Source organism: Anser anser (assembly GCF_964211835.1).
Source record: "Anser anser genome assembly, chromosome: 3".
Taxonomy (NCBI): domain Eukaryota; kingdom Metazoa; phylum Chordata; class Aves; order Anseriformes; family Anatidae; genus Anser; species Anser anser.
This window is the reverse complement of record NC_139722.1, coordinates 32041713-32062438: the sequence shown is the minus strand read 5'-3', so window position 1 is coordinate 32062438 and position 20726 is coordinate 32041713. Positions and strand designations below refer to the sequence as shown.

At 40.0% G+C, this 20726-nt stretch overlaps 1 protein-coding gene and 1 long non-coding RNA gene across 7 annotated transcripts in view; one reads left to right on the top strand and one right to left on the bottom strand.

The window, feature by feature from the left end:
• Nucleotides 1–9171: 9171 nt before the first annotated feature.
• LOC310898089 lies at nt 9172–11860 on the bottom strand. Its single transcript, XR_014582950.1, has 2 exons — nt 11723–11860; nt 9172–10755 (listed from the first exon to the last, which is right to left on the bottom strand). It is a non-coding gene; the product is annotated as an uncharacterized lncRNA (long non-coding RNA).
• The window catches only part of ASRGL1 (asparaginase and isoaspartyl peptidase 1), a 21688-nt gene continuing 12088 nt past the window's right edge, over nt 11127–20726 (top strand). Inside the window, exons 1-3 of one of the 6 annotated variants that reach the window (XM_083832504.1) lie at nt 11127–11616; nt 12981–13227; nt 17733–17875. In XM_083832504.1, the coding sequence (XP_083688630.1) occupies nt 13041–13227; nt 17733–17875 (330 nt within the window). In that variant the 5' untranslated portion in view covers nt 11127–11616; nt 12981–13040. The other 5 variants (XM_083832499.1, XM_083832502.1, XM_083832503.1 and 2 more) reach the window with 5 other exon arrangements.

Here is a 20726-nt window from a genome sequence, read left to right as displayed (position 1 = left end):
GGCCAAGGCAGGTCTTTGTTCTGTGCGTTCCCTTCACCGTTCACTGATTTTGCACTTTACCTATGAATTTGGACTTTCTCTATTAAAAGAAAGGAAAATCCACAGATCTCATTTTAACATGTCAATATGCTCCTAAACTCTGTAGATCATTTTTCAAATCATAGCAAATGAGTTCAACCTACTGAATTTCTAAGCTCAGAACAATCTGAGCAGAGCAATATCTAACCAGAGTTATTGTACTTTCAAAGCTACAGTAGGACTATAGTGCTTTAGCTAAAGCAGCTGTTGACCAACAGAAGAATATAAGATTTGTCAGACTGATCCAAAACACTGCATTATAACAATCTGAATGCAACATTAAATGAGTCTTGCTTGCCGTGTCTGTGCCAGTCAGCAGCTCAGAACTCAAGGCCCTGCAGATATAAGAGAGATTAGAGTTGTTTATGATTCAGCCAGGGAGCATGCAAAATGAAGACAGACTTTGTGGGAAAACCAAATGGATTTTGCTGACTATTCTGGGCATGTGGGGGGTACTCAGTCAATTAAATGAAAACAGAAAAAAAGTTTAAAACCGAGAATGCTATAAACATTAACCATGCAGCAACCACCTGTAATACAAACTAAGCCTGAGGTTCAGAAATATATTCTAAGTATGTTCATAAAAATGTTCTGCTCTGAGCTGACAACATATTGCTGTACTAAAAATGATGATAGGAAACAATAAGGGTAGTATTCACGTTGCCCACTCTCCCAGCCTACAAAACCAGCCTAGGCTTCCTCTATTGCAAATATAGAAGGATAAGTTTCTCAAAGGTTATTTGAGAATATTCAAGCTAGGCAGTAATATAAATCTTTCAAAGTGCAATCCAGAGCACTAACTTAGTGCTCACCTTGGTTGCTCTGAATTGTTCCCTGGAGGTGCCAGCTCTTCTCCACTGGTTACAGCTGTCTAAGCTCCTTATTTAGAAAGCGAGGGCAATATCTAAAATCAGGTTTTGTGAATACTTCCTGAATAGTCACTGATATGTCACAACTTCCAAATTGGCCAAGTCACTGTATTTCATTAAATACTAATGAGATTAAATTTTAATTGTTGTAAGTTCTGCAAAAAAGCCCTACCATATTCTGAGTATCTGAAGCAGTACAGTAGTATCATGTATATACCCCTGCAGATCTTCAAAGTCCATGCTGTACTTAGGCAGCATGTGAACAACCTTTTAGAATATAAATATCAAGCAAAATGGATTTTACATCTAATTCCACTGGCGTAAATACAAAACTTTTATTTCCAATAATGTAAATTTGTACAGAATAAATATCAAGCCCATTGCTTCATACTTCTGTGTAACACAAATAACATATCCTTTTCCAGCAGCATTTTTAAGACAAAGGAACACCTTCTTTTCCTCCCCTCAACGTAGGTTAATTTACCAAAAAATAAAATCAACATATTCATGCAGGATACAGCAGGGCAGCAATGTAGGTCCACATCTTTTCAGCATATTCCACATGACCAATGGTCTTACAGACCTTTTCCTCACGCCTGCATACTTCAGCCACCTTTCATTAGAAGAAAAAGACATGGGTGCTGAGATCTCTTTCTTATTACTTAGCAGTCCGGAATTGAGCTATCTAGGGTAAGTTAGTCATCTAGGTCTCCCTCTGTCGTCAACAAAGTGGCAGGTACTTCCAGAGGATGAGTCATCTCATCTATTTTAGACATATATCTTAGAAGATTATGAATCACTCTGAAAATCCCTCTCCCAGTGGATTACAGATGAAGCCTAGACAACGAGATTAGCCAGGACACCAAACTTTCAGGCAGCTAAGGCACGTGCCTGCTACTTGAGTATTCCTGTAAAAATTATGTCAGTTAGAAAAGGGTGGTTTTTTTCGAATATAGACACATTTATTCTGAACTATCAGACCATAACAGCATTAAATCATTAACAGCCTGCCCTGATTCTAACCAGTGACCTTGAGGTGAAAAACTCCCTACTCTTCTGCCAACTTTTTGCACCAACTAATTCACATTTGAACGCTTTGCTAAGGCAGGTGCAGCTGGGCAAATCCCCTGGCAAGTCTATAAATTAGTGACTGAGGAGCAAATTTTTTTCCTAGCCAACTCAGATAGTCTTTAATCCCCACTGGTTAACACTGCTTATTGTTTCTACCTCCTTCTGCTTTAAATTCATACAATGCATTCATAAAAACTGCATTCAAAATATGTAGTGACTCAGAAAAGAATGAAGCATTTTCACAGTGGTAAAGGTCTGTTCTTTCTTTCCCCTTCAGAACGAGTTGGATAAGGAAAAAGAAACTGCTAATTAAATTACAAAATTTTGAAGAGGTCAAAACAGCGTAGCACACATGAAGCCTTAATTCAAAGAATACAGGAAGCAGTGCAATTCGCATTTGGTCATCTTTGACACAGATGGTAACAATATAGTCAGGATTTTAGAGAAACACACTTATGTCTTTTTCATCCTTTCTCTCCCTCAGGGGTCATTGCACTATGATCTATTTTTACATGGAAAAAAAAAAAAAAAGTTTTCATTGTTAAAGCAAGTTGGATGCTCCCATATCTCATATTCAGTCAGAAAGCATTTCAGAAAACCTAGCGTCCTCCTTTCAACCTGCTTTGAAGCATTTCTACCGGTTAAAGACATCATTCATCCACAATATTGCAGCCACAAAAATCTTTGGTTTTTTTCAGAGTGAAAAAAAATAACTGAACTTCCAAGAACTTATGAATAAATGGTATATATTAAAATATTTTCTTTAAAAATGCAAAAGTAGAAAAGAAAGTAAGCAGAAAAGATAATAAATGTAACTATATGCCTACAAAATTTTAGGGGTACTGATTTCCAGACATTAACTACCTTTCCTTCAAATTCTATCTTTAGTAAGGTTCATCTATAGAATTAACTGGCAGAAGTAGTTAACCAAATATGATGAAACTATGTTATGTTCTTGAATTTTCCATCATTTTGAAATGCTTGAATTGCCAATTTACTCATGAAGCCCTCTGTATGAAAAGGGAAACTCAGGGTGGGGAGAAGGAGTGGGAAAACTGGTGAGAAAGATGAAAAGTGTGGAAGAAAGAAAAGAAAAAGGGCAGGAACAGCAGGGGATTTGGAATTGCATCTATCTTACTGATTACAGCACGAGACAAATTTGCATTACCAAACATACACGTTATACCATATGGATCGCATTTTACCCATGATATCTTAAAAATAAATACAACCTCCATCACCATGGGGGTTCGTACGCTCTGGAGGCTCTCTGGTGTGATCCAGTAGAGCCACAGAACCTGATCCTTTCCATACACTGGTGTGAGTTCAGCTCCACAGCATGAAACATAGAGTAGCTCCAGAAGATGCATTTTTCAAGTCTCCTTTCCTTACTGGTAACACTGGAACCTAATACTCAAAGTCAGAGCTGTGCTGTTTGGCCTTGTCTCAGCATACCGATTACAAAGCCCACTTCAGTTCTCTGGACAAATGTGAGACTCAGAAATAAGTTTTTAAACTTATTTAAACCTTTCCATGGAAAAATACTGTCCTATAATCTCCAAAGATCTGCTGTTTTCACAATCATACATGTCAGTTAAGCTGTTTGTTAGATCTGCAAACATTTGGATGAAGAAATAAATATTTTTTTTTGCTGTACAACCCAGCAAAACATGCAGTATAACTTCAACACGTGAATGCTCTTAATAGATGTTTCATATTGCGCCATAATTTCCAATTGAAAGTGTCTAGTGAATGTAAAGATACACATAATGATTTTAAGTTTCCTTTTAATATTGTTTATATTTACTATTCCTTTTCATATTTTAAATTGAGACTGTATTATGAAATAACATTAAAATAGAGACTTATCAAATAAAGGAGAATTTTCATAAAAGAATTGTTTTGATTTGCAGTTTACAACTCCATCCAAAACTGGCAAAAAAGCTCTAATGTAAGGTTTTATTTTTGCTTGCTTTATTTCTGAACACGTATTTCAGTGCTGAAAATAGTACAAGAGTACCTACATTTTGATTCCTACCAATTCTCTCTTTTCAACTCTCAGCCCCTATCTTCCTTAAAGCAGTCCTAATCGCCTTTTCTGGCTTGTTTATTCATGTGTTGTGAGTACTGCAGTATCTTCAGTCTCTTCAGTAAAAGATCCTGCGAATCCACTCCCATTCATCTTTCCTTAAATACCAGTTGTCAAATTGCCTCCTTCTGTAACTTTGGAATAATACTTAATCCTGAGCTTCCTTTTCATATGAGCTTATTTAGAAATTTGCTAGCAACAGCAACATGATCAAATCTTCAGGAAGACATCCAGTTTTGCAGGCATCTAACAGTCCAGCATGCATGTGTAAGCTGTATTTTTGCTTACTAAAAGGCAAATGAAGTCTGCTGCTTTCAGCATTTTTAGGAAGTTTTACAGCCCGTAGTACCAAAGTAAACAATATTCTCCACCTATGATCAGCACAACTGACACTACAAAATTCTCATCTCTGGTCTTGGATTCTTCTCCAAGCTCTCAAGAAATAATTGCAGTCTGTGCTGCACTTCAGACAGAAAATCACTGCTTTCTTTCCTGTGTTTGAGGGAAAGTCACCGTACTGCTCCCACTTTCAAACAATTCTCCTGGTTCTCCCTCATTCACATCACAATCAATTTAAAAATGCCTTTTGCTTCCAGAATCCTTCCATGGCTGACTCCAAAATCCCCCACAAATCTCATCACCTCTCACGATGCATTTCCAATATCATCTGTGAGCAATGCGATGCCAGTTCTCTAACACCACAGGAGGCAGATATCAATTAGCTATCTCATTTGTCATTCTCATTTTAAAATACACCTTTCCTCCTCTTTTCCCCGCTTGACTAATTCTCCCTGCCACTAGCCTCATGACTGACCTTTTTGATTTTTCCTTCAGAATTTTCTGGTAGCCCACTATTCATGGTCTTGCTTATACAGTATTCTTTCATTCTGTAAATAATTTGGCTAACTTCTTTGAAAATCCAATCTTAAATCAGACTTTAGATTGATATGCAAGAGCTCTCCATTCCCACGTGTAAGAAATCAAACAGGGAGGGCAGGAAACCAGCATGGCTGAGCAAGGGCCTGTTGGTCAAACTGAGGTGTAGGAAGGAATTGCACGGGCAGTGGAAGCAGGGACATGTGGCCTGGGAAGAGCAAAGGGATGCTGTCTGGATGTGCAGGGATGGGGTAAGGAAAGCCAAGGAACAGCTGGAACTGAGCTTGGCAAGGGATGCAAAGAATAACAAGAAGGGATTTTATAGGTACTTTGGCCAGAAAATAGAGGCCAAGGAGAGTGTTCCCCCTCTGATAAATGAGAAGGGTGAACTGGTAATGACAGACATGGAGGTATTCAACAACTTCTGAGGTACTCAACAACTTCTTTGCCTCAGTCTTCACTGCCAGACAGGTTGCCAATGTCTCTCGGTTCCCTGAACCTGCAAGTGAGGGCTGGGGGAGCAAAGTCCTTCCCACTGTAAGCAAAGAGCAGGTTCGAGACCGCCTGATGGAACTGAACAGGTACAAGTCTATGGGGCCTGATGCCACGCATCCCAGGGTCCTGACGGAACTGGCTGATGGAGTTGCCAAGCCTCTCTCCATCATATCTGAAAAGTCCTGGCATGCAGGTGATGCCCCCGGTGACTGGAAAAAGGGATAGTGATAGGACAAGGATGAACGGTTTTAAACTAAAAGAAGTGAAATTTAGATTAGAGGTTAGGAGGAAATTCTTCTCTATGAGGGCGGTGAGGCACTGGCACAGGTTGCCCAGAGAAGCTGTGGATGCCCCATCCCTGGAGGTGCTCAAGGCCAGGCTGGATGGGGCTTTGGGCAGCCTGGTGTGGTGGGAGGTGTCCCTGCCCATGGCAGGGGGTTGGAACTAGACGGTCTTCTTCCAGCCCTTCCAACCCAAGCCATTCTGTGATTCCATGATTCTATGATTCTGCAATAGGCCAGAACACTGAAAACTGCTGTATGTTTTTAGTTTCTTCACTAGAATAGGGGTCCTTACTCAGGGACAAAAGAAAAATAAAAGGTCGTTTTCAAAATAGAAAATGTTAGTTCCTGACCTTTCCCTTGGACTTATTTTTCACATTGAAAACTATAACCACAATGGTGTCTTAATTGTAAGTTTTGCCACTGATCATTATTACAGTGTTACACATACTGCACTAATTTATGTTTAGGTAGAAGAAAACTGAGGAAAAACTCTGGAGAGAATCACCTTTCTGATCATGCCTTTTGAATCTTATTTTATGTACTTTGCAAGTATTTTTTCTAAGCATTTATTAACATTAATTACTGTATCAAACTAACTTCATCACTTAAATTTTCATTGTTCCACTGCTGTCACACCTCAGCTTTGTATTTCATCGTATACAAAAATAATTCTAAAAAATACACAAAACATTTGAACTAAGCAAAATAATCTTGCCTTTCCTTTCTAATGTCCATACAATGTCCTTACAATCCTCCTGGTAAAAGAGTAACTTCTATATATAAACATACCTGCACTGTAATGCACTTACACCTAACAAACTTCTAAAGCTTAATTTTTCCCTGCCCACCTTATGCATAATTAAACCATCTCCACTGGGTCAATGCAGGTAGTGGTGATGACCCTCTTAGTTAAACCTCCGAGAGCTGCATTTATTAAGTTTCTTTGGAGGTTCTTTGTCTTACAGTATCACTAGAAATAAGTCACAGACAAGAAAGTTACCTCTCATTTCAACTTTTAAGAGGTGATCTGAGATCCAGTAGAGGAGTCCCAGGATTTTCTCTGTGGTAGCTTTGTTTAAGCTGCAACTAAAAATTAATTATTTTACTTCTGTGACTATATGCCCCAACTTGGTGTCATTTTATTCCTCTTTCAGCCCTCAGGTATCCGGACACTTGGTCTGTATGTGCCATGCTGGTGCCCTTTCATTTCTTGCCTTCTGTGATATACCGCAGTTAGGGTCAACACGTGACTGTGCCTTTGGGTGACAGGAAGTACTGGAGAAAGAAAGAAAGATTTTTATTTGTCACTTTATTAATTTTCTTTCTCCTCTAAGTGGGAGACAGGAAAAGCCTCTCTGAATTATTTTTAACTTTAAAAATAACTGTGTTATCTTTTCTCCCCAAGGCGTTCTATATATTGACAAGGCCTTTAAACTCCGGACTTCATCCTAAAATCTGTGCTGTGGAAACTTCTATCACCCTCAGGAGGATTACATACATGACAAAATACTTACAACTGAGCCTTAGTTACTGCTGAGGTGTATTATAAATTTCCCTAGAACCCTCTAGAGTGTTCTTAAGTCTGAAGCTGTATCTCAAGTAATATTTAAGCAAATGTGTTCTAATGTATAGGTAAAGACGGTTTTGCCAAAAATATGAGCTAAGCAAAGTTAAAATCCGCATTTTAATTAGTTTAGCATGTTAACTGTATATCATTAACAGCAGAGAACTGCATTTTCCCTAATGTAATCAAAATTTAAATGCAAAATAAATGTGAGAGGCATGTAAGAGAAATATTTCCCAAATACGGGTTTTTAAGTGCTTGCAATTGCTGTGATAGCTAAGGAGTTTGCAAGTGGTTTTGGCTAGGGGAGCAGGCTTGGGACAAAGCAAGTACAACTCTTGCCAGCCCTGAGGGTGCTGTCTTCTCTGAACTGATCGATGCAGAAGTTCCCTGCACTTGCTGGGAAGATACGTGAGCTTCTGTCAGATGTACAGCTAGGTTTTCCAATGGATCACACGTATGTACTATGAGGATTAGCAAAATAAGAATGACTAAAAGGGTTCTACTGAGTGAATAAAAGCTTGGAATAAACAGTAAAAAAGTTGAAAATAACCTCCAAAAATTGACCTTGATCTGTCTGGAGTTGGTCACTAGAACAGGGCAGGCGGCATTTGTAGGTTTCACAGACTGGGGGAGGGATTGCAAAAGCACAGAGGTGATAGATGAGTACATTTCTTCAGAAGTGCAGTGACATGAATGCAACATGGTTTCAGGGCTTTTTTATTGCAATAACAGAAAGAAAAGGAAAACAAAAATGTCTAATTTAGTCTCTGTCAGTAACCCGTGTTGCAGTTTGATTGCCTTGTGCTTAGGGTGCTCACCAAGAGTGCACCTTCAGCAGAGCAGAGGGCTGAATTTGGGCATTCACTTTCTTGATAAACACACATGATGCAGGGTTAGGAACTGCCAGAGCCATTTTTAAACTTCAGCTTTGGAAACTAGTCAGATCTACTCTGTGCCTGATTCAGAATTAGGATCTCAACTGAGACTTCCCATTACTGGTATTGTATCATATGCTGCTTGACTCCTCTCCCCCAGCAAATGGTATTCCCAGAGCGCTGCCTACTTTAGTCTCCTTGTTAGTACCCTTCCACTCTGTATAAAATACAACACTGAGAGCAATAACATGCTGTAGCTTCTTGTTTGGGGCAACTTCCTACATGAAGGATGTCTGAGTTCTGGGTCTTGATCCAAACAACATTAAAAACAGTATCAAGAAAAGAGGGGAGACCCTGCATTACTCCCTGTATTGATGTTTTACGTATTATGGAAATGGGCAAACATTCTGGGTTAAAATCTCCTCAAAGTAGGGAAATGAAACCATCAGTCTTATTTCTGGACAATCTTCCCAAGAAAATATTTGCCATTAAGCTATTCAATATACAACTCATTAATACATTTGAGTTGATCACGTATGTATTTTAGTGAATACTGTATCTACTGTTTTCTTACTGCTGCACATTTCATTGCTGATCTTATCTGAAAGCAAGTTTAAGAAATATTGCAATTTCCATTAAAAATTAGATTGATTCTCAGAGGAACTGAATTTTCCATCTTCTCTAAATGGTAGCATATTCTTTAAAATAAAAATATGGTAAAAAGTGGTTTGCAGACTTAATCAGACTGTGCATGTGAACAAAGTTATTCAACATGCATAAGTTTTTGCAGAGCATGACCTGAGCATCATAACACTGCATTGATCACCATGAGTTCTGCCCACATATAAAGATTCAAGTTTGCAGACTTTTTGGATTAGTACTGTGTCTCTGCATGTTTACGACACTTGCTTAGTGTTGATCAACGATGCATGCTCCTAGAATTCAGTAATAAAATACAGAACACTACTTTGTTCCACATCATGTTTTTAATATTTTCAAATAGTTTATAGATAACAGACAGGTTTCTACATAAACATTTACTCAAAATATAAAAAAGAATAATTATGAGTACATATTAAAGGAGCTACTTCTACAATATGGTTTACTTTCTTTGCCAGTTCCTAAAATCAATTTTTCAATGAGATTCTAGGGGAATTCTTTCTCTAGAAGCAGACAGGCTTGTCCTTATTAAATAGGCTCTGTGGGAAAATTGAAGGTACAATTATAGTTGTATTTTAGTCATCTGAGATGCAGAGTAAGACCCAATGATCTTTAGCTGTACTTTCTCTTGCCATACATGTTGTGATCACTTGCTCCCCAGCTTCAGCCCTCTAGCACTTACTCACCTACTGTAATACATTCCCACCTCTTTCAAGTGTATCACGTTCAGCTTACAAGCAGGAAAGCTAATCTCCACCAGGCTGAGCATGCAAAGGAACTCACTTATTCTGTATATTTTTGAAGGTGCTTCTGTGGCAATTAAAATATGCAAAGCTCTCTTAAGAAAATTAGCAAGAATGAAGTCAATACATTTGTTTCTGCAGTAATTATTTAAAAGTAACAGTTTACATAGTCTTAAAACAGATTCCTGATATAGAACACAATACATCGATTAAAAGAAACCCTAAATATTAGTTGCAAAATAAATACAAAAAATACTTTTCAGCAAGTTCTGTGGGGTATTAAGGCATTTCTTTATATAGAATGTCATTAACTTCTACGGAACTTTTTCATCAGCATACTTGCTTACACTGCCTAATTCATCTCTTCAATATTCAGTATTTTTCTAATTATACTGCTAAACATCCTATTCCTACAAAAATGTTTAAAAGACCACTATCTCCCAGTGAAATAGGCGGGAAGCAGTTCAGTGCTGACTTTTAAGGAATGAAGTATCAAACAATTGCCTTTACCTCACTGGCTACCCAGACATTTTTGGTGGCCCTCTCCCTCTGCTGTTCCAATGTTAATTTGGAAACGGATTGTGACTCAGTTAAAAAATAAATAAAAATGATTTGACCACTGCAGCAAAGAAGGTGGCTAAAGAAAGCTTAGGGTAGAAAACTGATGTAAAAACAGAGTATGCCAGTTTTATCAGGTGACACGCTTGCTTTGTTGAATCATGACAATGTTAGACTAATATTAATATTTCAATTTAATGTTATTATATAAATTTTGTGTTCAGCTGTCCATGCAAGCAATTGAAGTAATTCTTCTAAAGTATTTCATTCAATTAGTATCAGTTTCCTGTTTTGACACTACCTCTGAAAGCAAGATAAAATATTCTATTAAAAAAGAGGTACTCTCAAATAATTCACATTCAAAATTTAAATTTCTCTTTGTTAATCCTATCAGTGACAATGAAAAACCATCCAGTGTAGTTCCTTTTAATTACACCATGCTAATTCATTTTAAACCAACGTTCAGAATCAAAACAGATCTTCAATTGAGTGACTGCACACTGCCATAAATCCTTGTTCTTCAGCACACTCACGTCAACTCAACTCCTTGTGTGTCCAGAGCAGGCTGCATTTACTGCTGTCCCCAGAACCTACCGTGAAGCAAAAAAAAAGTAGAGAAAAGTGAAAAGGTGGTGAACTAAACAGAAATGGTGAAGCAAGGCAGCTGGCTGCTAGGCAGGTACAGAGTTTGCACAAATTCGGAGAAATTCTTGTTTATGTTTTTTTGCCACAAAGGTAAGAAACAATGGAAATTATTTTTTTTTTCAATTAACTTTTTCAATGTGTTTTTCAAGTATTTTTCCTTTCCAGGAAGAATTTTTCTAGTAGCTCTTTTTATAGCAAGCAACTATGTGTTCTACCAGCAGCCTATTATTAAAAAATAAAAAAAAAAAAAAAAAGGCAAATTTATTCCATGCCTTAGTTATCCATTTAGAATCTGAATGGATATATACAGATTATTGTCATTTGGTCTCTTTCAGCTTGAAGACTCAGATTCCTTATGTCTCACTACACCTTCCAGTTTCAATTTACGTACACTTACGCAGTTTGTGTTTTGGGGATGAATAATCCCAGCTTGTTTAAAAGCGAGCAGAAGGCAGGGCGGATGTCATGTATTGTTGGGTTTTGATTTGGGAAAGAGGTGTCATTTTTCTAATCTAACTTGAGGAGAAACCAAGCGGCGGTGAGTGATGAGGAAATTAAAGGTGGTGTAACATCTGATAGGAGATGGCGCATCACCGAGAAGAAATAAAGGCGGTTATCGTCTCATCGTGGAACAAACTGGCTGGTCCTGCACAGGGCACATCACCGGACTCCAGGACGTGTCACCTGCTGGAAGAAGCCGTGCTCCCTGGCTGCTCCTTCTGATTTTTGTGGAAATGTCACCTCTGCACACCTGTGTGCGGGCATTTCTCCCTGGACACCACGCTTAGCCCTCTTCTGAGGCGGGGGTGAGGAAGGGACTGCTTATTTCCATCACCGGTGACACACTGGGCTGTGGGGACACAAATTTACCGAGCAGAGAGTCAGAGCAACATCTCCAGCGTGGATACTTACACACATGCCCTTATTCTGTCAACATGCACGCCACCGCCGCCGAGCCTCAAGCCCCCGCTCGCCGGGCGCGCAGGGGGCAGAGGGCGGCAGCCATCTTAGCTGCGGGCAGCCCTCAGGCGGCGGGGGGCGCCATGTCGGGGAGGGAACCGCCCGCCCGCCGCCACCGCGCACGGCCCCGCGCCGGGGGACGGGACGGGTTGGGGGCTGCAGGGGGGGTCCGGCCCCCTTCTCTCGCTGTCCACAAGGGTGGGTGAGGCTGGATGAACGCGGAGAAGCCGGCGGCGGGCCCGGTGGGCGGCTCGGGGCGTGGGGGCGGCCGGGGAGAGCCCCCGCCGGGCTCCTCCCTTGTGGGCGGCAGGAGCCGGAGCCCCGCGGAGGGACGAGCGCGGTTGGCGGTGAAATAAAAACGCTTTCCAGGAGGAAGGCCTCGCGTACGGACTCCAGTGAAAATGGAGAGTTTTCTGCCCCGTCTGGCATTGCAGGGCCCAAATAGGGCGGACTGTGGGAGCTATGGGGGAGCGGGCGGCCAGGCTAATGTCTAGAGGGTGTGCAGATACGGTGAGGGAAAAGCAGCTGGATTTCCTTTTCCACAAGTTCTAAAAATACTGGTCCTGGGAATATTTTAATGTGGAGGGTTTCCTCCCTTACTGCCCTAGCTTTTGGCAGGAGGTGAAGCTCTGTCTCCTTTGCGCCCCAGGAGGTGTAAGCGGTGCTGTTTTGCTCGTGGGAAGCAGCAATAAAAACAGTTAACCACCAGGTCCAAATGCTTTGTTTTGCTGCACAAAGTACAATGTTTTGCAAGAGGTCAGAGGTTTGGCATCTGGGCAGCAGAGTTAAGCTGCTAACTCGGGTCAGTGGCTTCATCTCTGGTTATATTATTGCATTTGAAGAATGGGATCACTCATCTAACGAGCAGCTCACAGCACTGAGACGCTGATGCTTGTTTCTGTATCACTTGTAAAACAATAAGATCGCCAGACAGGCTTCGTGCTAAATCACGAGATCGTAGAGTACCTTTGCTTGAAAGGGACCTCCAGAGGTCACCCAGCTCGAAGCAGAGCTGAGCTCAGAGGTGTGCCAAGTTGCCTGGGGGCTCCTCCAGTTGGAACTTGAATATCTCGTAGGAGCTCCTTCGTGTGTGTGCGCGCAGCTTCCTGAGAGGTAAAAGCATTGAGCTCAAACTAAGCGTATCTTTTCTGCAGGACTCTTTCCTCGTGTAGAAGGGAACAAATGCTAAATGCTGTTCTTTCCAAAGCAGGCTGATTAAGAGCAACCTGTTGGCACAGCTGAAAACCTTGGAAAGAATTTGGCCTTCAGGATGAAGCCTGTCATCGTGGTGCACGGTGGAGCGGGCCGGATCTTCAAAGAACGAGAACAGGGATGTCGTACTGGCGTTGTCAGAGCTGCACTGCAAGGCTACAGTGTCCTGAAACAAGGAGGCAGTGCCTTAGATGCAGTTGAGGAGGCAGTGAGATCAATGGAAGATGATCCTCATTTTAATGCAGGTAGTTTTTCAAGAAGTAAATTGGCGTATAATCATTATGTATGTTCACTGTTTTGTCCTGATTGTTCTGAAAATGCTGGTTTGCTATCCCTTTGAAGTGGAGTAAATATTGGTGTCACAAAGTAGTATTTATCATTATAATAAAAGAGCATTGTATGCACTGCAGTTTCTTGTGAGCACACTTGGGCAGACAAGTTCCTCTTTCTTATTTTTCAGTGTTTTGTACCTACCAATTTATTCTTGTGCTCCCGTATCACTGTTCTGTAAATCTTACCTTGTTACTGTGATGTGTCTTTAGTTTTAAGACACAGACTCCTTAATGGAGTGTATGTTAAGTTAACTCATATTTAAGTCCCTTTTACGTAACCTACAGCAATATTTAAGCTTTAATGCTTGACCTTTATGTATTGCTAAAGGAAGACTGTTTCAGTGGATTTTAGGAGTTTTTCTTTTAGTTATTGCTTGTAATTAGTGCTTTCATAAATAATATTACAAGAATCATACGCCGCTGGTATATGAGTCATGAGTTTATACAGTAGGGGTTTATAACTGAATTTCCTAGCAATTAATGTTAATGTTAGTTAATAGTCTATATCATATAACCTCAAATTTATTACTCAGATGCATTTCAGTGAAAATATTTCACCATCCCTACCAAGGTATGTCAGGAATGAACATGGGCAGAAAGACCTGTCAAAGTTCAGTATTTCAGATGGCATACCTGTTTGTTATGTGGTTGCTTAATTTGCAGAGATTCACGTATTCCTTCTGACCTTGTGATTGCGAATGAGGGAAAGACTTTACTTCATATGAAACTTTTCAGTGTTTTGTTACTGACTTGGGCTGAACTTCTTGATTTTTCAGATGTTTCAAACTGAACAAATGAAGCAGACTTAGAGGTGCGGTGTGTACTATGAAGCTGTTGTATAATTAATGTCCGGCGGGTGTTCTCTAATTTAACTTTACTTCTCTTCACTTGTTCTCTAAATCAGTCACTAACCTTTAGGACTTTGTTTTGCTCAGGTCAGTAAGTCAGTATATGTTTGGCCTTTGGTTCTCTTTATGCTTCTGGGTTATGCCTCAAAATATCTCTCTGGACAGGCAGTTTAGCTTTGCTATTTTAAAAACATCAGCTTCTTCAGGGCAGGAAAAAATCCTGATTCTTGAGGAACATCCCTTTCTGCCCAACATTAGGTGTACAGTGTTAGTACGGAAGCGACTTCAATAGAAATATAAGCTTACTGGTTGTTTTCAGCTCTTAATCATTCTGTATAAACAGTTACATATGTTCTTGGTTTCCCATATACTAGTTTTGATGGTTCTGTAAATCAAAATTATGTAGATGGGAAATACATTTTAGCTGAGTGTGACTCTCTGTGATGAAAGCTTGCTTTATAATGATCTGTCTGCGCTCATTTATGTAACTTATAAGTCTGTAGCATTTGAGGACTTAAGTAGGATCACAGTAACTAGCAATATTCATACACGCTTTTTTTAACCCTTTATTCGGGATCTTGTCACTAATGCTGTTTTTTCTGAGCCATACTGAGTTTGGGAAATGGGTGACAAGAAGCGAACCGAGACATGACAGTGTTTCTCATCTCTCAGACCACTCATCCAGCTCTTCATATGGAGATGTTTGCAGTGTTCTGCTTTACATGTATTTCTTGTTTCTAGAGTTGTAGAAAGGAAGCTTGGGCTGATGCTTCAAAGTTACCAGTCTCTCACCAGAGCAAGAATTCCAGCCTCTCCTGTAGTGTACAGTCACAGATTTACACATTTGAGCAGGTTGTGCTCCTTTAAAAATGACCAGATCATTTGAGGACAGGATTTTAGACCCCGCCATAGCCAGTGATTGCTAGATAGTTGTAACTTCACGTTTTCTTGACATACAAAGTGCAATATGCTTGTGCTTGACTTATTCGTGGTCCAAGGTTACATTTATCCTTAATTATTTAATTCATCCAAATTATATTTCTGTATGAGGGTGTTTACTTCAACTTTCACTAACAACGTTAAACCTTGTTTACGGTAGATTAAATGAGCAATTTTTAGCAAAATTTGCTTAGACTGGACTCGAGCCTTAAGCCCTTGTTTAAGTTTGACTGTGCTGATCTAAGAGGCGAGCAGTCTTGTAATCACTTACGTATGCCTCTAATTGTGTCGATGCTCATTAGATACAGCTGCTCACAGGAGCTCGCAAAAGGGAGCTGACAGCTATGCGAAGAGGGCCCTGACTGGAGTGGCTGTTTAAAACTCGACGCGTGGTATTTACCTCTATAAAATAAAAATGGGTTTTGTTGTCATATTTTCTGGGAAGTGGCCGGGGTTATACTTCCTGCAAGCCAACTCTTTGGCAATTAGCAGTATTACCTAGCTGGGTCTGTGTACTCCGGGTATAAGAACTGCCATTCCAGGACGTTGATCCTCTCCCTCTTTCCTCCTCAGCCTTTGCAAGACTGTGCGGTCTGTAGTTAGATGGATTCTCAGCACCCCTGCTGTGATTTTAGTAACGTCACACTTGTCTCCCCATAAATTTTCCGTATTTTATTGTCTCAGTTTTCTTCCCCTGTTTCCACTTCACAAGGGAGCCAAACCTTTCTTCCCAGTGCTGCTGCCGGTGGATGCCACGGCCTCAGAGGCAGGTAGTCCCTACCCAGGGTGCTGGAAAGCAGGAGAAAGGACAGTCTCTAACCACAAGAGGAGGTATTTGTCCTACCTTAAATATACCAAAGTTTAGTGTCTAGCCTTGTGGCGGTGTACAGGCTTTCTCGGTCATCAGTGGAACGAGACAGGATGGCGATGCAGCCAAGGCAGGTGGGAAGAACTATTTGTAGGGCCACCTATCTCCGTCCACTGACTGTAAAAGGAGGCTGTTGTAGGCAGCTACCTTTGACTGCAAGAACTGTCCGACAGTTTTCTGCTCAGGAACATTTAGGAAATCCTAGGATGTATCCCATGAGAGATCTCCAGCAGATACTTGCAATGCAGTGATGAGAGGGGCTGGTAGAGCATCCCCTGGAGCTGCGGTTCTGATCGCGGATATCTGAGAAAGGTGCACCCCGGTTCTAGGGGGAATTTTGTGAGCGTGGGCGAGGGCCTACCTTGTCAAAGGAAACTAGCAGAAAACGGCAGGGCTTATCTAAGAAACAAAAGATGACATATTCCTTACATCAGAGTAAAGTTGATTCTGGAAGAGTGATTTTAGCACAGGTGGCAGACGGGAGCTACCTGTCAGCTCTCCACGGATCAGTGTAGCCTAGAAATTAGGATGTTCTGAATGACGTGGGACTGAACTCTGCAATAGCTCGTACAATTGGAGGGGGGCAAAAAGTAACGGTTTGGGGCAGAGGTCAGGTGTGTTACGTGAGTTTTGGAGATTGCGGGAGGAGGATTACAGAGCTCTGTCGCCTCCGGTAACTGGGAATTGAACGTTATGTTTTCAGGTCTGAAGTGCATAGGTGGAAGCCTTATGTCAGCAATTACTGCCAGTAGTTTCTGATGTGCTTTAATGTTGGTTTAATAGGAAAAGCAAACAAAATAACTGTTCTAGTTCTCTACAATGTTTGAGTCTTTCCACCTGAGGTGCTCTGTAAATCTGCCATGCATTTTGAATTTCTTTTTAAGTTTAGTCTTCTCCAGCCCTATTAATAAGACTTGTACGCTTACTGACTTACAACTTAACATTCCGCTGTGATACACTTATTGGTGTTATTACAAAATGAGACAATGCACCTTTTTTTTTTTTACTCTCATTAATTTTCAGTTAGGTTAGTGTTAGCATTGATAATTACAGAAGAAAAATAACTACCCGGCATTTCATTACTTGATTTTTATAATTTTTTAATTCGTCTGCTGTTGCTTAGTAAGGAAGAACTTGTTATTTCAAGCTTTTGGTACAGTAGTGAGTGGACACTTCTATTCTGCTCTACCAATTTTGGCAGCTGCTTGGAGTGCTGTGTGCCATTAATCTTCTGATAGAACTGAACAATACACTGTTCTGTTGGCTTATGTTGTGTCCTACAGTTGGAAGAATTGCGAAGGTACAATACCTTTATGTGCATGTGAAGTGATCTAGGGGATAAAGAGCCTTGTTCGTGATTGTTGTTTTAACTTTCATGCTTAATGTATTATTTTGGATGGCATTATGTAATTGGCATTCCATGTACTGTTTTATGACCGAATTCATGATTTGTTTGAGTTTCAAGTGTGTTTTTCATTATATAAAAATAAAACTCAATGTTTTTAAGTAGCCATTGCACCCCTGAGATTTCTGTTAATAGCTGGATTTTGTGGTTATACTCAGCAGTGTAGCTGCTGTTTTGTTTATATTCAGGAAGAAGGCACTTCCAGTGTGTCAGAACAACAATCTGGGAAAGAGAAAGTTTGTTTCATGAGATCTAATAATTGAATCAGCTGATGGTTAGCTCTTAATGACTTTCTTTTTTCCTTAACTCCTTTTTCCCCACCCCACCCCTTTTTATTTATTTATTTTTTTGTCTTTAGGTTGTGGTTCTGTTCTAAATGAAAAAGGTGAAGTAGAAATGGATGCCATTATCATGGATGGAAAAAATCTAGCCTCTGGAGCAGTATCTGCAGTTAAATGTATAGCAAACCCAATAAAACTAGCTCGGCTTGTCATGGAAAAGGTATGCTGAATGTGTACTTGAATTTGAAACATTTTTTCCCTTAGAACTTCATTCGCTATACTGATAGACCTCGGTGGTGATGATGTGAATCCTCCCTCAAACCAGGGAAGACTGGAAAATGGATGGTAGTGCTTAGAAACTTGTGACCATGAAGAACTTTTATTGTAAGTATTTATTTAAAATAGCACTCTAAGGAGACCTGAGTTCTGTCTTGCAGTTGGAAGGAACCTCAAGGAGAAATTGACCTAAACATGTGAAGCTTCTGTAGCTCCACAGCTGGTATTAAAAATTGTAGGGAGGGTTGTTCATTGTAGAGCACCTATGCTGTCATTGAATCTTCTGCTTGGCATTCTGAGATAAACGTTGGAAAATGTACTAGTGATTTTGCAACGAGGTGGAACTGAATTAATGATCCACTGATGCTTTAGGCTGTGAAATCTGGTTTCATAGGATCCTAGGTGGCCTTCCCCATCGTGACCTTCTCAGGCAGCAGCCCTAACGCTAGCTCGTGGTCTTCCAGCAGCAGAAGATAACGCAGGCACTGTGTGATGGAGGTTTTCCAAGAGCATCGAACCTATCTGGGCAGCAAAATTATTATTACGTGGCCTTCTGCACAACATCCATCCCACCGTACTCCACTAAGAAGTCCCTCCTAGTATCTGCCATAGCAAATGTCTGTTGTTTTTCAGAAATGGTGCAGTTGGTATAGTTTGGATGATAGAGTAGGCCATCAGTGTGATACGTGCATCTGTTTTTCCATTACTAGACTGGGACAGTGATCACAAAGTTCATCTTGTCTTTGGAGTGTGCGTTTCTCATGCTGCTAGTGCAGCTCCCGCATGATTGAAAAGGGGTTGCAGTTGCAAGAACACTTACAAACAAAGAGGAAGTATGTTTTTTTTAACCTCTCAAAGTGATCTGCAGAGAAGGTTGAAATGTGTTTTGTTCTCAACAGATTCCAAAGGAGATGGGAATTATTTTTGCCCTGAATTGTAGGATAGTTCTGCTTTTAGAATCAGAACTTTTCACTAAGCTATCTAATACAAAAGCGTTATAAAATTTGTGCCTACAAGGATAAAGTCAAAACAACACTTTTTCGAGAACATTAAAAAAAAGAAAGCTTTGCAGAGTTTTCCCAAATGAAAAAAATAAACCAAAACTTGCCCTCTATCTTTCTCATCTATCTTAAGGCCTATCTTGTCATTATATGGTGCTTCAGGTGTTCAAAAATGTTGAGGCTAAATTTAAAAGGAAATCATAAAATTCAACTGTACAAGGCCAAGTATAATGGTTTGGCAATAAAACATGAAATGAGGAGTACTTCCATTTTGCGGTGTAGTGTATTTCTATTTGGCCAGATGCAATAAATTCCGTGTAGATGACAAAATTAAAATGTAAATGCTAACCTAAATTGCTTGATATAACTTGAGGTGAGCTTCTGCTGTTTTTCTGGCGGGTGTTATAAACTGGGATACCAGCCGATGTCACCCTTCTGTTCATTGTAGGCAGGGATTTTGGGACACCAACCCAGCCTATTTCACAGTACCTCTCAGAGTGTATTTAATGTGTTTTGTTTTACTGTGAATAAGTGAAAATACTTTGAACTCTGTGACCCATGGGTGATAAGACTGGAATTTCCTGAGGTCCTAAACATTTTAGGATGCTTATTTCCCAGTAGTATTGAGATGCATCACCACCGCAAGGAATTTTAAAACATGCAGCTACCGAAACCTTAAAGAACTAACAAACAGAAAAACTCCCCACCTGCTTGTAATTTTTATTTCCATCCTATTACGGAACAATATGGGCTCCATCTGGTGGTCAGAGTAGCTCCTTAGACTGTTGTGCGTGTTAATCCTGTGCTTTGTTGTACTTTGTTCCTGAATTGTGCCCAAATTCAGGGTGTAGAAGAAAGGATGACACCAGAATAATTTCCAGTCGTGACTTAATGAACGTACTACTCTGATACATGATACTGAACATTTTAGTCTCTAGAGACAGAAGGCTTGGTACGTTAACTAATTAATCAAAGAAATCCTAGAGAAAGCAGTTAAATTTTTGTTAAATTATTCCTGTTTGTAGTGAATAAAAATAGAATGATGCATTGAAATGACTTTTTTTAATGTGGCATGTAATCCCCCTCAGCTCCAACACTTCTTTACATGGGCATCACACGAACAGTGGAGCACTGATCCATTGCTATGCACAAGCTGCCTGTGTATACATTTACCCCTACTATATCATCCAGCTCTTTAAATTAGAAGAGAATTTAGGTTAGGACACAGGCTTCTCAAGACAAAGGTGGAAACTTCTGCTGTGCAGTGTGCACTGCCAAGCTTGTGAAATAAAGAGCTGGTCTGAATTCCAGGCCAGCTGTAGAAATCTGTGGGGTTTTCTCCTCTCTGCTTCCCATAAAATTAACTAAACTTGCTCATATTTAACATTTGTTGTTTGTTATTAAGATCTCTGGAAACTATTATTTTTTTTTTCCTTTTGGACTACTCGGTGTAAATGTATCCCAGAAGAAAATAGGCGCTTCAGAAAGTTAACAAATATATTCATGAAGCTGTAGAAAAAGAATGAGACAGAAAAATGTGCTTTTTGGTTGTTTGGCAGTGTTCTACTAGCTCTTTCGATGGACAATGTATATTGAAGAGAAAAATAAATTGAATTTCTCCTCGAGGCACTTTTTTTTTCCAATGAGGACTGCAAAAAAACTATCACAGCAGCTTTGTTCCTGTATATTCAAATATTTCTTGCTTGTGCAACTCATGAAGGTGGTATGTTATCAGAAACCGCATGTGGAAGGGAACCCTTTAAAATGTTTTAAGAAATAACTTTTAAACTTTTT